The sequence below is a fragment of the Podarcis tiliguerta genome (genome assembly GCF_965153285.1).
Source record: "Podarcis tiliguerta genome assembly, chromosome: 4".
NCBI classification, from domain to species: Eukaryota; Metazoa; Chordata; class Lepidosauria; order Squamata; family Lacertidae; genus Podarcis; species Podarcis tiliguerta.
The window spans coordinates 95,467,750-95,488,738 of record NC_139537.1 but is presented as its reverse complement, the minus strand read 5'-3'; the positions used below and the strand labels follow the sequence as shown (position 1 = coordinate 95,488,738).

At 41.0% G+C, this 20,989-nt stretch overlaps 1 protein-coding gene across 11 annotated transcripts in view; it reads right to left on the bottom strand.

The window, feature by feature from the left end:
* Positions 1–20,989, bottom strand: part of DACH1 (dachshund family transcription factor 1) — a 344,636-nt gene that overhangs the window by 103,907 nt on the left and 219,740 nt on the right. For 7 of the 11 annotated variants that reach the window (XM_083435828.1, XM_083435830.1, XM_083435829.1 and 4 more), the window contains one exon: positions 5,693–5,865. In XM_083435828.1, the coding sequence (XP_083291954.1) occupies positions 5,693–5,865 (173 nt within the window). Of the gene's footprint in view, positions 1–5,692; positions 5,866–6,974; positions 7,131–20,989 lie in introns of all 11 variants that reach the window. The other 4 variants (XM_083435822.1, XM_083435825.1, XM_083435826.1 and 1 more) reach the window with 1 other exon arrangement.

Genomic DNA, 20,989 nt, shown 5'->3' with positions numbered 1-20,989 from the left:
GCTGATGCGGCTCCCGATGAATTTGAGTTTGACACCCCTGGTCTAAGGCTTACAAATTTTGGGACACAGGACCATGCTTGTTTGGTGCCCATCCTGGATGGGTTGCATTTCCCTTGAAGGAAAAGTTGCACAGCTTGGGGGATACTTGTGATCCAAGACTGTTGTCGTCGTGATCATCACCAACACAATCTCCTCTGCTTTTCACCACATTTGGGTCTCAAAGCGGCTTACAAAAATTAAAACATGCAATAAACGAAATTCCATAGTGCAACTGATCGGTGCTTACAGAAAGCCCTTACAGAGGGAGATCATTTGCATTGGCCAGCTCAAATTCACTGAGTGTTCTCCTGATTATTCTGTTGTATCCAACATTTGCTGCCTTTTTAATTCTGCTGCTATGTGCAGAAAGACAGAAAAAGGCACCAAAGTTAAAAAGCACCAATATTGTTATTCCAAAATTTGGAAGTTTCCCATGCCTGATCTCATATATGATGTCAGGTCATAGGTGGGCACAGCAGATGTGCACCCGGGAATTTAAGTTTAAACTAAAACACATGCATGCACACAAAGAGGGGGAGGGGATAAAAAGAAGAGGTGGAGACACAGGAACACACTCTGAAATATCCCAGCCGAGAAGCCCATCTCCACACACATTTTCCCCTGGTCACTACTTATGCTTTATGGCTTTTGAGTCACCCCCGAGGCAAACCCGATTCCCGCCCCCCCCCCAGGCTGACCTCCTCCACAATGGCAGCGACTGAGAGCAAACACAAATACACATGATGTGCGCACCAAAATAACAAACTTTCCACTGCTGCCGGTGCTGCTGCAGCACACACAAAACAGATACAGCCAAGAGCATGGGTAGACAAACTAATGCCCAGGGGCCGGATGCAGCCCAATCGCCTTCTCAATCCGGCCCACGGACGGTCCAGGAATCAGCATGTTTTTACATGAGTAGAATGTGTGCTTTTATTTAAAATGCATCTCTGGGTTATTTGTGGGGCACAGGAATTCATTCTTTTTTTATTTTATTTTTCAAAATACAGTCCGGCCCCCCACAAGGTCTGAGGGACAGTGGACCGGCCCCCTGCTGAAAAAGTTTGCTGACCCCTGGCCAAGAGGGCACTGCTGTGTTCTGACTGCTTTTCCAAACACTAGGTGTCCTTCACATTGCCAGTTCAAAAACATTCACGGAGGCTACAGACACTTTCCCTTTTTAAAAGAGACATAGGGTGTGCCTGGGCACACCTGGCATACCTCATACCTATGCCTATGCCTCAGGTGTTGGGAAATGTGGGTGTGATTTGCCACGAACAGTCTGGTGCACCAATTTCTGAGGCCTGGCAGGGCCAGTTGCCAAAGATTCCCCAATATACTGCTCTACAGTATCCATGTCAAGAAAAAAATGTGAATAAGAGGACATTTGAGACAGTATGGAAAATACTTTGGGAAGCAGTGCAGAACGAAGGCAGTTACTGAACTCATAAGGATATTTTAAATTAATTCATAAGCTTCAGTAAAAGAAAGAAAGAAATAGAAGGTCACTTGCAAAATTATAGAACTCATGGCTTACAACAAACCATAACATATTGTTTCATGCAATTTTACAGTTCTATAATTGTATAATGATTTAATAACATAGAATGTCTTGTTAATGTTTGCTTAGCTTAGCTTTCTTTTATATTTAATACTTTTAGAAAGGCTTCTTAAAGTCAACACACACCAGACGAATCTATGTTGGCACCTGTAACAAAATCAATGGCTCTGGTCTCCCGCAGTCTACCATTAACTACTGGAGGAGAATAGAGGTAATATATTAAACAGTACATGTCAGCTATTAAAAGCCATTTGCCAATTCTTCTGCAACTTATTTCTTTACCAGGAAAGAATGTCTTTAGGTCTCTTACATTTTAGAAGAATCTTCTGACAATAAAGTCTCAAAAATCAACTCCTGAGCCTTGGGAAACAGTGACTCCCCAAACAAAACCAATATAGTCATTGGTGAGAAAGCATGGTGGTGCTTGGTAGGGTAATTAGCAGTGTCCCCTGGGGGGGAAAAGGATCTCCATTTTTCAATGAACAAGGCACTACGTAAACATGCATCTTATTCTGCAAGCATCATTAGAATGGAGGGAAAGTATTGTGGGTGATTGGGCCGGGAGCCAGTATTACACTCCTGGTCAAATCACCCACAGTGTTTTCACTCCAATGTTGTGTTACCTAATAACAGCATGAGCCACTGGACAGGCACACCTAATTAAGGCTCCCACAAACAGTGCTGAAACTGACCTTAGTCTGATACAACTCTGATATAGCTATGGTGTATAGCTCACTAAGGGACGCGGGTGGCGCTGTGGGTAAAACCTCGGCGACTAGGACCTGCCGATCGCATGGTCGGTGGTTCGAATCCCCGTGGCGGGGTGCGCTCCCGTCATTCGGACCCAGCGCCTGCCAACCTAGCAGTTCAAAAGCACCCCTGGGTGCAAGTAGATAAATAGGGACCGCTTACTAGCGGGAAGGTAAATGGCGTTTCCGTGTGCTGCTCTGGTGCTGGTTTGCCGGAGCAGCTTTGTCACGCTGGCCACGTGACCGGAAGTGTCCTCGGACAGCGCTGGCTCCCGGCCTCTAGAGTGAGATGAGCGCACAACCCTAGAGTCTGTCAAGACTGGCCCGTACGGCAGGGGTACCTTTACCTTTATAGCTCACTAGTCGGGGGCGGAGGGAGGTAGTTGGAGCAGCCCATGACCAGGATTTGTTGGTCTGGATCCAACCAACTGTTTATGGTTACACAAACCATTGTGTTTTCCAGTTTCTTCGTCTTGTTGTTGAGTAACTGAGCTTCCGTGTCATATCAGAAAACGCATTTCAAGTTGGATGGTGCCTTGTACGCCTCCATCCGGCACGTCCTGCAGCCAAGGTGGTGCCAAACATATTTCTCCATACACACTGCCCAGGCCTGCACCCCAGAGAGGTTACTTTGGTGCTGCTAACCCAGCAAAAACAATGTGAGAGGCAGCACTTACGAGTTACCAGTTTGTGCAGCCACAACAGGCACTCTGATTCTCCAGTGGTTTGACTTCACCCCCGGAGGCATACTCCATTGTCTCTCAAGGCAGACAGATGCCAACAAAGTACCCAGAATGCTACTTTAAGTGGCACTTCACGTATTACATAGCAAGGAGCCCTTGCCATCGCAAGTACCTAAGCAAAATCCTGTGGTTAATTCTGACTGCCCCATTTGTATACCTAGTGTATTAACAATTACACACCTATGTCTGATGCATGCATTCCATTTTTAAGAAAACACATGCTAAACATAATGTGTGAAGCAATCCTTCCAAAATAAAACAGTGTCAGGCACAGGAGGAACTTGTATATTATGTATATTACACACATCCCATTGTTTGCAGCAACTATTTGGGATGAATTTTCTGTTGTGTAAAGGCAATGTATTCTCATTGAATATGCCTATGGAAACAGCACTCTGTCCCACCCCCAAATTTACTATATTTCAAAAATGCACAAGCCAGTCAAATAAACAATGTAGCACTGTGCTAGGCATTCTTTATCTGTTCTATTACAATTTGATATGTCAATGTATATTTCATGGATGTAGAGTAGATTTCGATATTGCTTTTTGGCTGTCTTCTTGACGTAACCACAAGCACAGCCCTGAAGTATAACGTTTATTTTAATGTGGCTTTATAGAGTTTGCACACATTTCTGTTTGAGGAAAGCTGAGGCTGCTAACAAGCTTGGCTTTCTGAAGCCATGGGCAGGTGATGAAAAGCATCTCCTGCCTAAAGCATTCTCAGGTCACAGCTGTCACACTCACTGCGATTTACTGTTGTCACAGTCTGTTGTCCCTGCTCGTTCCTGAGATCTTATTCTTCCAACTCACAGATCACAACATTCAATTACAAAAAGGGTATCTAATGCACATCTCATTTCAGAAGGGACACAGACATCAGGTGGCATGTAATATCAACCACTTGTATCCCGCTCACACAGACACCTTATTGCTCTTCCTATTTTATTCTAAACGGAGGGATTTTATTGCAACATTCATTTCATTATTTTGAAAGAGTTAAAAATATGCCAGCTTCTTATCTCTGGGAAATGAAGCACTGCTTAAGAGTGGAATGGCATCTGAAGCTTTGCAAGTTTAAGATAACAACACAGGCTCAGCAGAACTTGGTGAATTGTGGGGAAAGGTCAAGAACAGATCTAAGCTGGCAGGGCTCTCCATATCAACTTCCCTACTGAGACAAATTAGGGGCTTGTCATTTTACGAATCTCATAATCTAGCATCTGACAGAAAGAGAGAGAGAGATGCTTTGGACAATTTCAGTTTTCACGTGTTCCATTTTAAGTTCAGGACAAGAGCAGAATAATTGCTTTAAACTGCCGTACTGAGGATCACGCATCTGCTTCCTACCTGCTGCTGACTTTTGCACAGTTTGGCGCAAAACACTGGCCAAAACCAATTCCATTACATTCTGTACCTCAAACAAATCCAGATTTTGACTGCCTTGTGGATACATGCATTCTCTCTAGCTATTCTTCAGTTCTAGGGTTCCCCTACATGCTTTCATGTTCGGGGTAAATTTGGATATTTCAAATCCAAATTAACTTTGAGAACAGGCTCAGGGTGAACAGAGAAAAACAGGAATTTTTTTTAGTTTAACTGGGTGAGTTGCAATTAATATAATACCTCTATACCCTGGGAACAGCGATCTATAAATTCCATCAATGAATTTATATAAGTCACAGCAGTGTTTCTTTTCTAAAAAAGTGTTTGGGGTACTCTCATTTTGACTCAAGAAAATCACCATTTTATAGTGAAAAATAAATACAGCAAATGGACAAAAGTACAAAGATTCACAAAATGTTTAGGGGTAATGCATACTCCTGCGTACCCCCAGGACAAGAGTTAGTAGCATCTAGTAAGGGCGTAGCTTTCAGGTCACATCTAAAGAAGACCTTCCCAAGAAGGTTGCTGTGATCACAGTTCCCCTTATGGCGTTAACTACTGTAACCCCATTAAATGCAGTCTTCCCCACTGCTGCCTTTAAAGATGCTCTAAATACCTTCCTTCCCTAAGATCCCAGCTGGAGAGGAGACAAAATGAGACTGTCCAATCTGGGTAGTGGTTGAGAGGAGGCAGAGATCTAAAGGAATCCAAGCTAAAGCGCCTGAATGGCCTTGGCCACCTGCTTTCATACTATCTTGGCCTCATGGAGAAGGACAGGAAGAAAGTTTTACAAAAGGCTACAAATTTATAATAAAATAAAATAAAATAAAATAAAGAATAAAAAGCCCACTAAATATAGCAGTCCAAAGCCCACATTCTGGTTCAGGGAAGGTAGGGCCAGCCTGGGGTGGTACAGAGCTCCTCAACGTAATACAATCAGGTTGGCACTGCCTTCCAACCAGGAAGTGGCGCTGTCCCTGAAAAAAGGCTGCCCTCTGGAACCACAGGAGGGAACAATTAAATCAATATTGGCTGCATTGTGTTTTTGTATGTGAACTAAATGAATGTCTCCAGCTAGTATGATTTGTTCCAGTCAGAGAATCTTATTTTATGATTGAGGAAACGTAGGTCTAAGAATGGGAAAAAGTCAACAAAGATATCATTGCTACTCTTAGTACTTTAAAAAAAAACAAAAACCAACCAAACCTGTGTCACCTTAATAACAGACGTTTCAACTCTTGAGGGAGGACTCTGCACTTGTGCTGCGGCTGCCATGTTTGCAATCGTGCTAAGGTGGTTCATCTGGCTCATTGCCATTGTCACAGATGCTGGTGGCAGGCTGACAGGAATGAGCGGGTGGGGCATCATCATAAAAGGGAGCTCCAGGCCTAAGGGGAACAAAATAAAGCAAAATAAACACATTTATGATTTTTAAGTGCTGGGTATCACAAACATTTTTAACATGAAGCAAAGGCAAATTAACTATTCACCAAGCAACAAATTTTCATTCAATTTATTGAATGTTCACAAATGTTCTTCTAACAAGGAAACATGTTTTAAATTACTATTATTATGACTGCTCAATAAATAGCAGGAATGTGATCTGTTCAGTACTTTACATGTGTCCAAATCCAAATACCATCCAGTTCCCATAATTTAATTTTCCTACATTAGTTAAGGGTATGCTGGCTGACCAAGTGGTTGGAGAGAATAGCCAGGACCCAATAGCTGGTAAGTGGGCGACTTCCATAGCTTCAGAAGCTGCCCTGATGCCCACCAGCAGAACCTCCAGAGCCTAGCAGGTAAATAAAGGGTGTGGGTACAACTCTGAACACACTGAGCAGCAGATGAAGTTGGCTGCAGAATCACTGAAAGAAGAAGCACATGAATGTATAATAGCACCAGAAGCAGACTGGAGAAAACTGACTCTTAATTTATGGAAGGAATAGTGTCTGCATCATGATTCACTTTTTGGAGTCCTTGGAAACTCAGTGAGGAAAGCAGGACAAAAAGTTCCAAATAAATAAATTATATTGAATGTGAGGAAGCACTGACATGTGGATTCCTCAAACTGAAGTCATAAATGGTATGGTCCCGGCAACTCTGTACCACATGATTTATCTGCATGCCTAAATCAGCTCTCAAGTAGATCACAGATATGTTGAGGTAAAGTGCAATACCCAACTGACTATAATGTACATCTAAGCCTTCAGTGAAAGCTCTCATCATGCAAGAAGGATGTTGTTTGTTGCTTATTATGTAACCAAGTCGAACCCTCGCTGAAATGTGTTAAATAAAATATTTGCCCCTTTCGTTACTCGTTATTTCCGAAAGTCTGATCCCATAAGAAACATCATCTTTTTTATTACGTTGTATGAAATCACAAATTTTGTTTGCTGGGAGGGGGTTGGTGTTGATTTTTAAGTATACGCTTTAATGTAAAATATAGGAATTTGATAAAGTCTGAATATGAACATGGAAAGATGTTAAGCCATACCATTTGGCAGAAGGTGGTTCTTTTGGAGAGGGTTAAGAGGATGATTAACTGGAATGTTATGCTGTCCAGGCATGCTGGGGTGGTTAACAGAGGCCTGCAATCCTTGGGTTGGGGGAGACTGAAGTTTCTCTCTATCCCAAGAACCATCAGTGCTTCCTGTGGGGAATGAATATAAATTATTGGGATGCAGGATAATTCCAAAATTGAAGCTTCTGAATTTGCAACCAAGGAGATCAGGTTAATTCCTTTTGCAATTGTCAAATCAGTTTTGGAAGATCCATGGGCGGAGAATTGGAAATATTATATTTTTAACGTATATCCTAGTCTAATTCAATTTAACTTACTGGAGGTTTTTTGTTGTTGTTAATGTTATTGTATATCCTATAAAAAGTTATATAAATCTCTTTAGGTGCTGTAACTCTCCAATGGTTTGACATTACCCTGAGCGGACACTCTTTGTCTCCCAAAACAGATGGATGCCAACCAACTAACCTCCAAGTAATCTATGAAAAGTTACACATGGTGGAACAATCTGTTATTTTTAATGAAAATCTTACCAACTCTTACCCCTTACCCCTTTTAACTCTTCATAAACTACAAGTAGAAAAGAATTTGTAGACAGCAAGGAATTCAGAAGATAGTATGGGTTTATGCCACACTTTTAAAATAACATGCATTTAAATGAGTGCCTTTAGTGGCAGCATACGTGTATTTGTGTGTGATAAACTCCTTCCTACATACATTACAGTCTGCTATAGAAAGTGCTACAATAATTGCTTCAAGCCTTCTAATTATGGGAGCCTTACCATGCAAGAAATATTGCTGCTCTGATATTCAATAAACTGAAAAATATTTAGTTCTGTTTTAATTTAACTTGCACGACAATCTTGTGCATCTTTACTAAGAAGACCATTCTGCTGACTTAAGTGAGAGTTAACCTTAACTAAGTGTACACAGGAAGGCAGCACTAGAGAGATAAATCAAATGAAATGTGGTACTGTTAATTGCATGTTTAGTTAAAGAAAATTACGTTCATTGTAGAGCGGTATACACTATTAAGAGAACTACTGTAAATGCGTTTAAATACAGGTAGATCTCATCTTACGTGGGGGTTGCATTCCAAGCTACTGTGTGTATAAGCAAAATAGTGCAAGTCAGAATCACCCCTGGAATGGCCCCAGGTAACCATCTCTACCTGTCTGAAGTCGGTGCTGAATGGGCCTTGCCACCCACAGACAGTGGCGTAGCGTGGGTTGTCAGCACCCGGGGCAAGGCAAGTAATTTGCGCCCCCTAACCCGGGGCAAGGCAAGTAATTTGTGGGGGCCCCCCGCTGCACTGTCCCTCCCCCAGATAGTCCCTCGCTCTCTCTCCGCACCGCACCGCACGCCTGGCACCCTCCCCTCCACAGTGGGCGGCGACCCGGCAGCTCGGATCGGATTCGCACAGCCAGCACTGCAGTGAGAGAGAGTGAGTGAGCCAGGTAGGGGCAGAGAGCTGTGAGTGCAAGCGCCCCCCCCCAGATGTTGCGCCCAGTGCGGCCGGCCCCCTCTGCACCCCCCACGCTACGCCACTGCCCACAGAAGGTAACTAGCTCTCTGCCCCACCCCCCGCCGCCTTCCAGGGTCTAGGAAGGTTGCTTAGGAGCCCTTGGGTGACCTTCCCAGAATCTGGAAAGCAAGGTGAGGGGGGTGTGCTTTAAAATCTCATTCCACAAGGTGTTTTCCTGCCACAAGGAGCACCCTGCATTGCTTTCCAGGGTCCCGGAAGGTTGCGCAAGAACTCCCGTGACATGTTGCATGGCCCTTCCAGTGTTTTCCCCAATTTATTCATTTTATTTTATTTTCTGCAACCCGTGTAAAGCTGCAATCACATACATAGAATCAGCGTAATATGAGATCTACCTGTATGCTTTGTAATAGGTTAGGGTTTGTTTTTTCCTGACAACTATTGCATTAAATTGTTAGGATCTCAGACCAAGTTTATAGACTAAATATTCATAGTTGTTTTTCCTTGGTTAGTTATCTAAATTAGGGAGCACATAAGCACCATGTTTCCTCTGCCCTCTTCAGCCTGTGTTATCATGCTTATAATATTTATAATTTGCCACTAGTTATCATCATCAACTTTATTTCGACTTGCCATTTGCCTTAATCATATTCAGACAAAGATAAAAATTTCCTGTGCACGAATCACAGTGAAATAAAAGTTAAAATAAAATCCCAACCCAAACTACAAGCAACTCAATATTATATATATATATTTTGTATTTTGTATTTTTTTTTTTTATTTTGTATTTTTTCGTCTATAAGACGCCCCCATGTATATTTTGACACCCCCTATTCTGAGGGACTCCAATTTAAGAAAATGTGGGGATATGGCCCCCATATATGACGCACCCAAATTTTGGACATTGTTTTTTAGGGAAAAAATCTAGTCTTATACATGGAAAAATACGGTATTTGCTGGTGAAACAACACCAAACCTTGTGAAGACGATCAACAATAGTACCTAAGTCTGGAGACAGGATTCTAGATCGGTGTGCTTGACGGGTCACCATACATACGTTCAGCTTATAAGGGGACAGCAAACGTCCCTGACCAGAGGGCATATTGTAATGGTGAAGCATTTTCCATAATTGTATTGCCATATTAGAAAAGGTTTGACCTGTTGAATTTTTCCCTGTCATACTTCTGCTAAGGGCACAAGAACCGCCCTGCTGCCACCACCAGAGTCAGCCATAAAACCAAAGCCCAGGCTGCCATCTTGTACCCACTTACCTGGGAGTAATTCCTATTAAACACGAAGAGACCTATCTCTCAGCAGACACGTATACAGTGAATTCTTAATGAATGCTTGGCTTTTAGCTCCTTCACAGCAAGAGACACGCCTATGCCTCTGCAAAATTTTCACATTTGCTTTTGAGGGGAAGAGGGGTTCTTTAAAAGCATCCGAAATAATTGTAATTGCAGAAAATAACTTCTATTGACTACGTGACCTCAGATGAACCCAACAGAAAAGATGCATCCTGGTTGCTAGGGGGAAAGGAAAACTATGGATATTCCAAGAACTAGAAAATTTGAGAAGAGTAGGAAAACTGTTAAGAGGGGAAAGGGAAACAGGAGTTCTTCAAGACCTCGGAGATTCCTGTTCACTGGCATCTAAACAACTCACTTGTCCATCACAGCTCTGATTTTACTCATTGGCCAAAAACACCAGCAAGTGGGAGCAGCCAGGGTGACACCTTGTTTTCACAGAAATCATTTAGAAGGGTAACTGCACAGTTTACTTCACAAGTTTCTTTCTAGGAGGGCTAGGCACTTACTTTTTTTATTTGATGAAAGCTCACGGTCTGGGTGACAGCAGCCATGAAATTAAAAGATGCCTGCTTCTTGGGAGAAAAGCAATGACAAACCTAGACAGCATCTTAAAAAGCAGAGACATCACCTTGCCAACAAAGGTCCGTATAGTAAAAGCTATGGTTTTCCCAGTAGTGATGTATGGAAGTGAGAGCTGGACCATAAAGAAGGCTGATCGCCGAAAAATTGATGCTTTTGAATTCTGTTGCTGGAGGAGACTCCTGAGAGTCCCATGGACTGCAAGAAGAACAAACCTCTCCATTCTTAAGGAAATCAGCCCTGAGTGCTCACTGGAAGGACAGATCGTGAAGCTAAGGCTCCAGTACTTTGGCCACCTCATGAGAAGAGAAGACTCCCTGGAAAAGACCCTGATGTTGGGAAAGATGGAGGGCACAAGAAGAAGGGTACAACAGAGGACGAGATGGTTGGATAGTGTTCGCGAAGCTACCAGCATGAGTTTGATCAAACTGTGGGAGGCAGTGGAAGACAGAAGTGCCTGGCATGCTCTGGTCCATGGGGTCACGAAGAGTCAGACACGACTAAACGACTAAACAACAACAACACGGTCTGGGCCCCCTGCCTAGGTGTACCAGTGAAGGACTTACAGAGTGGGTTGGCAACGCTTGTTTTATATAAGAAGACATTTGGCTCTGGGGTCATCAGTAGTGGGGTAAGGGGAATTCAAAATGTGATATAATTTTTTAATCACATAGATTCATATTAAACCAAAAAAACCAAATGGATCACAGAGAAATGAAACAAACCATTCAAATTCGATACTCATTTAAACTCAGCTTAGTATTTAAGCATTCACTTGGTAGCTCTGGTGACAAGGAATTGTACTTAAACAAGAATAAATAGTTGATGGTGGGCTAATGTACAGGCGACAACCATTTTGTTGTCCTCTCCCACCACAACCACCACACAGTGTTTAATCTCAAAGAATGAAACTTGCTTCTGTGCAAAATGTTTGCAATTTTGTTTTGTCCATAAACAGGATAGCTTTTCCCCCCCTACAGGTTCTTATAAAAGGTTATTTAAACCTCACCTTTAATTAATTAAATCATTGGTCTTTCATAATTATCGGATTATCTAACCATCTCAATAGTTTACTCTTGGAAAACATTCAGAGTTGAGATGGCACCAAAGTGGATATAATGGACCACAATCCTATATAGAGTTAAGTACATTCAAAATGAATGAATGAATGAGCGCTTAAGCATGCTTAGTTCTATGCTGTATTATAGCCAATGTTATTATGTGCAGCAGGGACTCGGCTATACAGCTGCAAATAAAATGTGTTAAATGTGTTGTAAAGTGCATTATACAAATCTGACACTAGATGGCGATGGTGAGCTATGGCAAATTCAATATATTTTCCAAAACTTTTTTTTTTTGGAAAACATTTTCACAACTTTTTTTATATGTGTATAGACTCCACCCAGTTCCAATACACAATTAGTCATTTTCTGTTCTGTCATCTTGTACACATGATTACAAGGAAAGCAGCCTCTTGCTCTGCACCAATGCCCGGTTGAAATAATACAGCTTTGTCAGGCTAGTGTTATTAAAATACTGCATGACTGTGTGTGAAACTTTTATGTTGTCGCTTTGTGGGTTTTTTCTTTGTAAGAAGGGGAGAGGGGAAATATGCTGAAGCTGAAGCATTTTGCATAATTTAATTAATTTATGGTTCTAAAACCTAATTTCCTCTCAATATAAAGAAAACAGCTTCTAAGAGGGTGCCCTACAGCACCCAGGGATATCAGGTGTCCAAGCTCTTAAGCTTATTACAAAGAGTTGACAGCCACTGATGGAAACTTGAAAATGTAAGCTTCAAGCCTAGTTATGAAGAAGAAAATGAAAGAAAAAGAAAACTTTCTGAAATCATATGGGTGTCAGAAAGCAAGCAAGTACTGAACAGCTTGGAAAACTCATAGCTATATCACTCTATTTGTGTTCCGTGTAAATAGTTGAACACTAAATAAATATAATGCATGTGTGTGCTTTTTAAATTAAAAAAAAACATCTTTGGAGAAACAACAAAAGTTGTATTGTCTTATTTTCCCTTTTCCTGCAATATTTTTGCCCACTAATGTTCCTTGTTTTTGGTCTGGGAAGAAAAGAAAACGTGATTAACGGGGCCAAATTCAGTGTCCAAGTCGTTGTCTAAGGGATTATCCGGGACGTCTCACCTATGCCTTATTCTCTGGTTGTTATAATTTAAATTGCAGAGATATTTGTAATTAATCTGATTCTCCACCTGCATCTTTCTACAGGCATTAACCATTTGGAATCTAATTAACATAGGCTTGGATCTGAACTAAGGTGGCTGAACCTAGGTCCCAATGAAGTCAAGGGAACTTCATTTTTCCCTCATACGGTATCCCTTGGCCCTTATACATCTTCTGTATTTTTATATGAACATTGCCTTGGCCTACTATGGTCTATGTATGATTATATTCTATGCTGAAAATACCTATACTCCATCTGCTAAATGTTAATCATTTTGGTCCCTCAATAAATGAAGGATCTTCTTCAGTATAATAATCCAAATCAAACATTTGGTTCTCCTTCCTCAAAATGTGAATATGCGTAGCACTTTACTTTTATGTGATGAAGCTTAACCGTTTGAAATTAGTTGCCATATGGAAGAGAGACTACACCTCACTAAAGCATCTTGAGATCTTCAGATGAAAGGTTCTACTTAATACAGAGCATGATTAAACTAGAAATGGTGCATTAAGGAAATACTTCCGAAGAGAACAGAATATTACTTCAACAGCATTGGTATTACTTTTCCGTAAAGGGCATGACGCCTTCAGAACCTATTGCACTCACAACTTGTGACCCATCAAGCGAAAAGCATCCCACCAGCCATATATTGCAGATTGGCAGATGTTTCACTATGGGGTGCATTTAAAATGGCAGGTTGCAAATCACAGAGGCCTTTTTATAGGCAATTTCTTGCCCTCCCATATTACAAAATTTTCAAAAAATTAGACTAGCCTCATGAATGAGACTTGGAACTCAGCTAGATTGGTAAAGAAAAAGTGTTCAAATGTGTTGTATATGTGGTATAACCAGTGCTTTTTTGGGGGGGGAGATACGCAGAGGTACGCATACCCCTAAACATTTCGTGAATCTTTCTACTTTTGTCCATTTACTGTATTTCCCCCCCCCCCCCAATTTGAACTATAAAATGGTGATGTTCATGAGTCAAAATGAGAGTACCCCTCAACATTTTTTTAGAAGAAAAAGCACTGGATATAACACTTTGACACCAGATGGCGCTGTGGAGTCCCATCTTTCCCTACTGGATTTCCCTGTATCAGTTTATAACACGTTTAACTGAATCGCTTCTTTGACGTGTCTAGATCCAGACTTGGGCTCATTTGTCTGCACTCTTCCTTCACATGGTCATGAGAAGATTGGGATCCTTTCGTTCCACTTCTGTGTTAAGTCTAAATCCAGACAAACTGTGGTCAGGCTTAACTCTGGCTTAGGGAAGCTTGCCAAATTGACTCTGTGGGTTACAATCCTGACTCCATTATTATTATTATTATTATTATTATTATTATTATTATGTTTTAATGTTTTAATGTGTGACATTTTAGTGTATTTTTTGTCTCTGTGGAAGCCGCCCAGAGCGGCTGGGGAAACCCAGCCAGATGGGTGGGGTACAAATAAATTATTTATTAATTAATTAATTAATTATTATTATTATTATTATTATTATTATTATTATTATTATTCTGCCCTATACCCAGAGGACTCAAGTAAACCATACTTAGGATTAGCCAAGCTTTTAGGTTTGACAAAAATAATAAGCCCCAGTTAATTGGAAATGCAATGCTTCAAATCTCCTCACAGCTACACCAGAGACCGAGTGGTTGAAGACACCTCACAAGCGAAAGGCTTGCTCATGTAATGCAAAACCACAGTTTAGCACTGAGCTGGGGAACTCAGACCTAAGGGCTTATATCTGTCCTCCAGGCTTCTCTTTGAACTCTCCTTAGGCCACACCCTGTCCTGAGACCACATCTCCTCTCCCCAGGTTAAAGGCTTCATTGGCTTTCCTCTGTACTCTCCTTGAGCATTTTGTTCACATCACTGTGCTTATAAAGGTAAAGGGGTAAAGGGACCCCTGACCATTAGGTCCAGTCGTGACCGACTCTGGGGTTGCGGTGCTCATCTCGCTTTATTGGCCGAGGGAGCCGGTGTACAGCTTCCGGGTCATGTGGCCACCATGACTAAGCCACTTCTGGCGAACCAGAGCAGTGCATGGAAACGCCGTTTACCTTTCCGCCAGAGCGGTACCTATTTATCTACTTGCACTTTGACGTGCTTTCGAACTGCTAGGTTGGCAGGAGCAGGGACCAAGCAACGGGAGCTCACCCCGTCGCGGGGATTCGAACCGCCGACCTTTTGGTTGGCAAGTCCTAGGCTCTGTGGTTTAACCCACAGCGCCACCCATGCCCCACTGTGTTCATATGCAGGTATAAAAAATTCAAATTTATGTTTGGACACAACGTTAAGAATTACATCACTTGCTCCACCTACGTTTTCCTCTGGTCCCACCCACCATTGGCATGTGGCCCCCAAACATTTCCCTACAAGAAGATGTGCCCCTTGGGCTAAAAGAGGTTCCCCACACATGGCTGAGCATTACGTTCCAACAATTTCATTGTGTGGATGATTATTATCAGTGAATTATTAACAAGTAAACTAAAACTCTGCATGATGCAATAGAGTCACAGTCCGCTAAGACGTGGCTTCCCACACTATAAATTTTATCTCAAGTGACAATCAGTAATAATTAAAAGTCCACAGTCCTTTTTTCCTAGCCAAGCTTCAGAGCTTCATAAACTGCTTCATCCTCTTAAGAGGAATTAGAAAACAAAAAGGGTTGCAAAGTGTAAAGAACAGAACTTCTACAAATACATTAGCAGGGAAATTGAAGTACCTGAAGGTATCATAAAAAAAAATACCCTCACAATTTATAGCATACTTTTTTCAAAGACAACTTAAATGCTCACATCAATGAGAAATAATTGAGTGATAATTGTATGTTGACACTTATGGAAGCTTTACAAGCTTTTAAGAGCAAGTAGCTTTAAAGATTGACCAGGTTGTCCTAGATATACTCCTCAGCTGTCTTTTATCCTGAGTTGTTTAGTTAACACCAGCTAACTGATTTGCCAGGGAAATGGCATTTCAACAGAACATACAGACCCAACACTATTCAGATTACGGGAGAATATCCCACCTGCATGTGTGGGGCTCACTACTACCTAACTCCCAAGAAAGTTAGCTATTTAGGGGTCAGCAGAGAAAACTTCACCCTCAAGACCATTCTGAGATAGTGAAAATTTGGACCGAGGTCTTCCCAGTCCCAGTCTGACACACAGTTCTACCTGGTATCCAGAATACCTAAGGGAAGACAGGTGGTCATATGACAAGCCCTCATACAGCAAGTGTGTCAGGGCTCAGTCTCACTGAAATGGAACTTCAAATGGAACTAACTTGTTCCCACCAGTTTTGCCACAACCTGGGTGGGGATGCACATGTCACTGGAAAACAGTGCAAAGTACATTGATGTACATTCCCAATGAGAGGTACATCCTAATGATCATATGGGGTGTTCATGTGATTTGTGCTCATATTCCTGATCCAGAAAGTGATATGGAATGTCTGTGTTGGAGTAAGCAAGCCCAGGAATGATCTGCTGGACCAAGAACACATGATATTATTAGAACAATTTTTCAAGCAGCCTGTTTTGTACTGAACGTGTGTTTAAATATTCAAAATACTAAAGGTAGCAAATGTCATTTCTTTCACAGTTACAAAATGCAAACTCCAAGTGTTTTATCCTAATGAATAAATGAGTTTGTCCTTTATGTATAAAATATAGTTTGTGTTTGTTGCACAATATTTTTTAATAATAGATGAATTTTAGGTTTGCTTCAACATATTCAATAAAGTGTGATTAATTTGGTTTTTAAAAAATGCAAACTAGACATTACTATATTACTTTGCAAAATGCACAGCTTGCAACATTATTGTCTCAGTGGGATCTTAAATTGAATTGTAAAATGTGTCTTATTTCCAGTTTGATTTATGTAAGAAATTGCAGCGGTGAATATCCTTTTTGAAATTCAGTGCTTCCCAACTTCAATTACGCTTACATACAACCACACACATGTGCATTATGTTGCAGAAAATGTTCAACATTTTGTGAATATCCAAGTGCTGACGGTCCAGGTGAATTTTGTGGATGCCCAAACCTAGATTATGTTTTCCCACTTTTCAGACATATACAAGTAAATTCTGAGCATCACATTCAGTTTAATTTACACTCAATGTATAGCTATCAGCTGTGCCAATAAAACTCAAATACTAAACTAATAACAGTACATATATTATACTAAAATATTCTAAATAAAATCTGCCCTAACCTTTACAGCTAAATATGCAAGTTACGTTGAGTGATTATTCCCACTGAGGCCTGCTCCTATCTTCATCCCACTCAGTTAATACTAGGCTTTCCTCATTATGGTGGAGAGCCACGATTATCTCATCACCCCCTGCCCCCAATCTTATAGGTCAGTAATCATCTGAAGCTACTACTCCTTTGAACCACAAAAAATAAGTATAAAATATAAGGGATGTGCTTGAACTGAGCCTATGATACTCAAAATATTTGATGAATGTCGACATCATGGGTGATCCTTCATTTTGGGAGCATTTAGCTTTGAATAATAACATTCACCAGATTTTGGACCTTCACCCGAATATAGAAAAGTATGTCTTAACAACTTAACTTGATATATCTTAAAGTAGCTTAGAATGAATGTCTGGATTCCCTTGCCTGTCTGTCTCCTACACATGCTATTTACATGTGTAATCAGTTTGTTATAAAGCTTTATAGATTTAGACTTTATATGTGTTCTGACTATGGGGGGGGTGGATATGACGACACCTGCCACACGCCCACAATCTTCAAAGAATGCCTTTCTTCAGTGAATTATCATTTTCTCTCCTTTTTTTTTTTTTAGGTTTTCCATTATGACAAATTAGATAACACATTTTTGACATGTTCTGTGATTTTATTGCGATATTCTAAGTAATTACCAAATCTCTTTTTCTCCCCCAAAAAAGCTCTCCTGTGCCCTTAGAATTAATCTATGATAGCATTTAGCTTGGCTTTTTGAAGTAAATATCACTAGATAAAAAAGCCAGCTGGTCCTGAATAATGGGATACTTGAATGCATGTATTAGTGTTTGAAAATGAGAGCACAAATCTTCTAAAAAGATTAATTTCCATAAGAAAGATAGCTCACAGATCTACAAAAAGCATAAATTCAAAACATAATAAACTGGCAAGAGAGAAAGGTAGATTAAAGTAAAGGCAGTAACACCTTGTTACTGCAGCTGTTATATAGCACTGATTCTGTATCAGCTGCAATTGGTAAGTACTGGAAGGCTGTTCAAAGCTTTTGACATAAAGCGACAGTCTGGAAGATATTGTGTGCCATACGTAATAATGCGGCTGGGGACTGTGGTTTTTTTCTATATAAATAATGTAACTCTCATTCTCAACAATCAGATCTTCAAGAGGAATCACAAAGCGGCTCAGAGCTCAGAGCCTCAGTATAACGTGAAGAGCAGAGCAACATTTTGTATGTTTATTAAAGATTTAGATTTGACAAGAGCTCTGCTTTATCACACTCCAAAAATACTACCATCACTACATAAAGCAACTTTTGCTGCCCTATGGAGTATACTTCTAATATCCTGTTTCAAAATACGTTTCTTTGAATGGGTCTATAGTGCTGCTCACCCAGTGATTTTGACTATAATTAATGAAACAAATTTGCTGCTGGCCTTCAACAAAACACATGCAGATTCAAATTTTATTATCTATTTCTAAAGTCAGCAGGAGTTTCTGAATAAGGAGAGGAGGGACCCTATCTAACAAAAATATGCCATGCACCATTTGATATGTTGTAGTGTAAGCTTAAGCGAGCATTTCTATCCTAATCCTTAAAGTGCCACATGGAAGTAAGGCTACATGGTTTAAGCAGAACTTCTTTTTAAATAATACATCTATTAAAAAGATACAAGGCATAAAATTCAATACAGTGGTACCTTGGGTTAAATACTTAATTTGTTCTGGAGGTCTGTTCTTGACCTGAAACTGTTCTTAACCTGAAGCACCACTTTAGCTGATGGGGCCTCCCACTGTTGCTGTGCCGCCGCACGATTTCTGTTCTCATCCTAAAGCAAAGTTCTTAACCCAAAGTACTATTTCTGGGTTAGCAAAGTCTGTAACCTGAAGCGTATGTAACATGAAGTGTATGTAACCCGAGGTACCACTGTAGATAAAAATATGACAAGCTACAAGTTTATATAATGATAGCCCTTGCTAGTTAATTATACATGGCCTTTGGGATCCAATATTATCTCCATATTTAGTGCCCTACAGATATCCTAAGGGCTGCCCAAAATTTTGCTTTTATACTTATTCAGTGCAATCTTACATCCCTGCTAGCTCCACCTGCAATTCTTGTCCTCTCACTCTGAGGGGATGATCACATCTATAACCGTCACGTCTACATTCCAACCACAATATGAGACAAAGATCTAATGTAGTGGGTAATCCATTAATGGCTAGAGGCTAAATCATGTCCTCTAGCTGCAGGCTTAGAAAGATTCACACATCTGTGTTAGAATGACAAGGAAGCATGGGAGATAGCAAGGGTTGCTACAGACTGCTTTAGAGAATGGCAGGTTTAGCTTAGAGACAAGTTACATTTGACATGGAAGACACTCGTCATGGCAATGCCCAAGAAGGAAAGCTAACAAATCCAAACCAAGATCAAGAGATAAGAACAAACTTATTTGTCACTGAACGAAACTACACAAAGAAAAATGAAAACAAAATATTGTAAAACTGCATTGTCTGTCCCTTGCTCCATCACACATCAGTCTTGGATCTTCTTGCCATACAAGTCTCTGGACTACACTACCCTAGGAAGTGAGGAGCTATAGCCTTCCTCTATAGTTCATCATACTTTAGATGCATTAAGAAGTCCTCTTAGGACCTTGGAGACTGTATTAACTATCACCTAGTTGCTAATGTCCCTCTTTTGGCTAAGATGCTTGAGAAGGTGGTGGTTGATTTCCAAGCACAATTGGATGGAGTCAATTACACCAGACTGATTTCAGTCTGATGGATGACCTTCATCTTGAGAGAGATAGGGTGTGTGCAAAAGCTGTTCATACTCCTGGACCTCTTAGGAGCTTTTGATATTATCAGCCATTGTATCCTGCTGCATCCACTCTGCAGGGTGGGAGCTGGGAAAATGGTGATATTGTGGCTCTGCTCCTACCTTCAGGGTCAGTTTCAGAAACTTGCAATGGAAGGTGGGGAAACCCTTTGATCAACGCCATGGCACTTGTGATGTAGAGCTCTGCAATGTTTCATTTTGTCCCTCATGATCTCATCTATATGATGCATCTGGGTGAGGTCATCAAATGGTTTTTAGTGAGCTGAAGAGAAACCAGTCAGATAAGGCTATGTAGGTGCTGACTAGGTGTTTGGACTAGTAATGGGGTGGATAAACACCAGTAACCTGAAGCTAAACGCAGACAAGATGGAGGTGCTGAGAGTTCATTTTCTGCATCTGGAAACTAGGTGTATAACCCATTCTGGATAGGCTTGAATTCCCCTTGAAGGACTAGTTACACAGTTTAAGAGGTACTTGTCATTTGACACTGTCACTATTATTATTATTATTATTATTATTATTTCTTCACCACTTATGGGTCTCAAAGCAGCTTACCAAAATTGAAACATATATTAAGGCACCAGAACAGTACGTATGGTGCAAAGGTCTCTTCAATATTTCCCAGTGCTACCTGGATATGCCAGCAGTAGCAGATTTGAGGGGAGGAATGCTCACTTGATCTCTAGTTGGTTGTGTTGCTGCCACTCAGGGTGGGAAGGGTGAGGTAGCAGCCAAGTCAGTGCAGTGCAAATGCACCCCTACCCTGCGCCCACTACCTTCTGAGTTGGGTAGGGAGGTGGTACCACAAGGTATTTCCAGCAAAAGTGGTATTCTGTGGTCTATTGCTGGAGAAGAAGCATGGATGTCATGTACGCATGGCAGAGTTTGTGCCATGGCTCCAGGTCCCAGAATGGATTGCATTCACACATCATGACCTTCAACTATGTCATGGGTGATGCTCTGGGCTGTACAAGCCGCCACCCCACCCCTCCTTTGGAGTTTGATTTTAAGAATGATCAGATCATTTTAGCCATTGTGGGGACCTCCTCTGGTACCCAAAGGGAATATATGTAAGGAGCTAAATATTTACCCAGCAGAAATTACCTACTTGAAGAAAAAGGCTGAAGTCAGCTGGGCCATGAATGGCATCACTAAAGGGATTATAAAAACATTCCCTCGGAAATGCTCCAATTATGGTGAAGTTCATACGTTGCAATCTCCATGGCCTCTCTCCCAAAGCACTCATCAAACACCTTGAAGAGAAAGAGGAAATGGAAGGCTATTTCCTAATTAACGGTACAGAAAAGGGGTCAGAATGGTGATTATGCCAAGGTGCAACTTTCTCCCTTGCAACGATAAAACCAA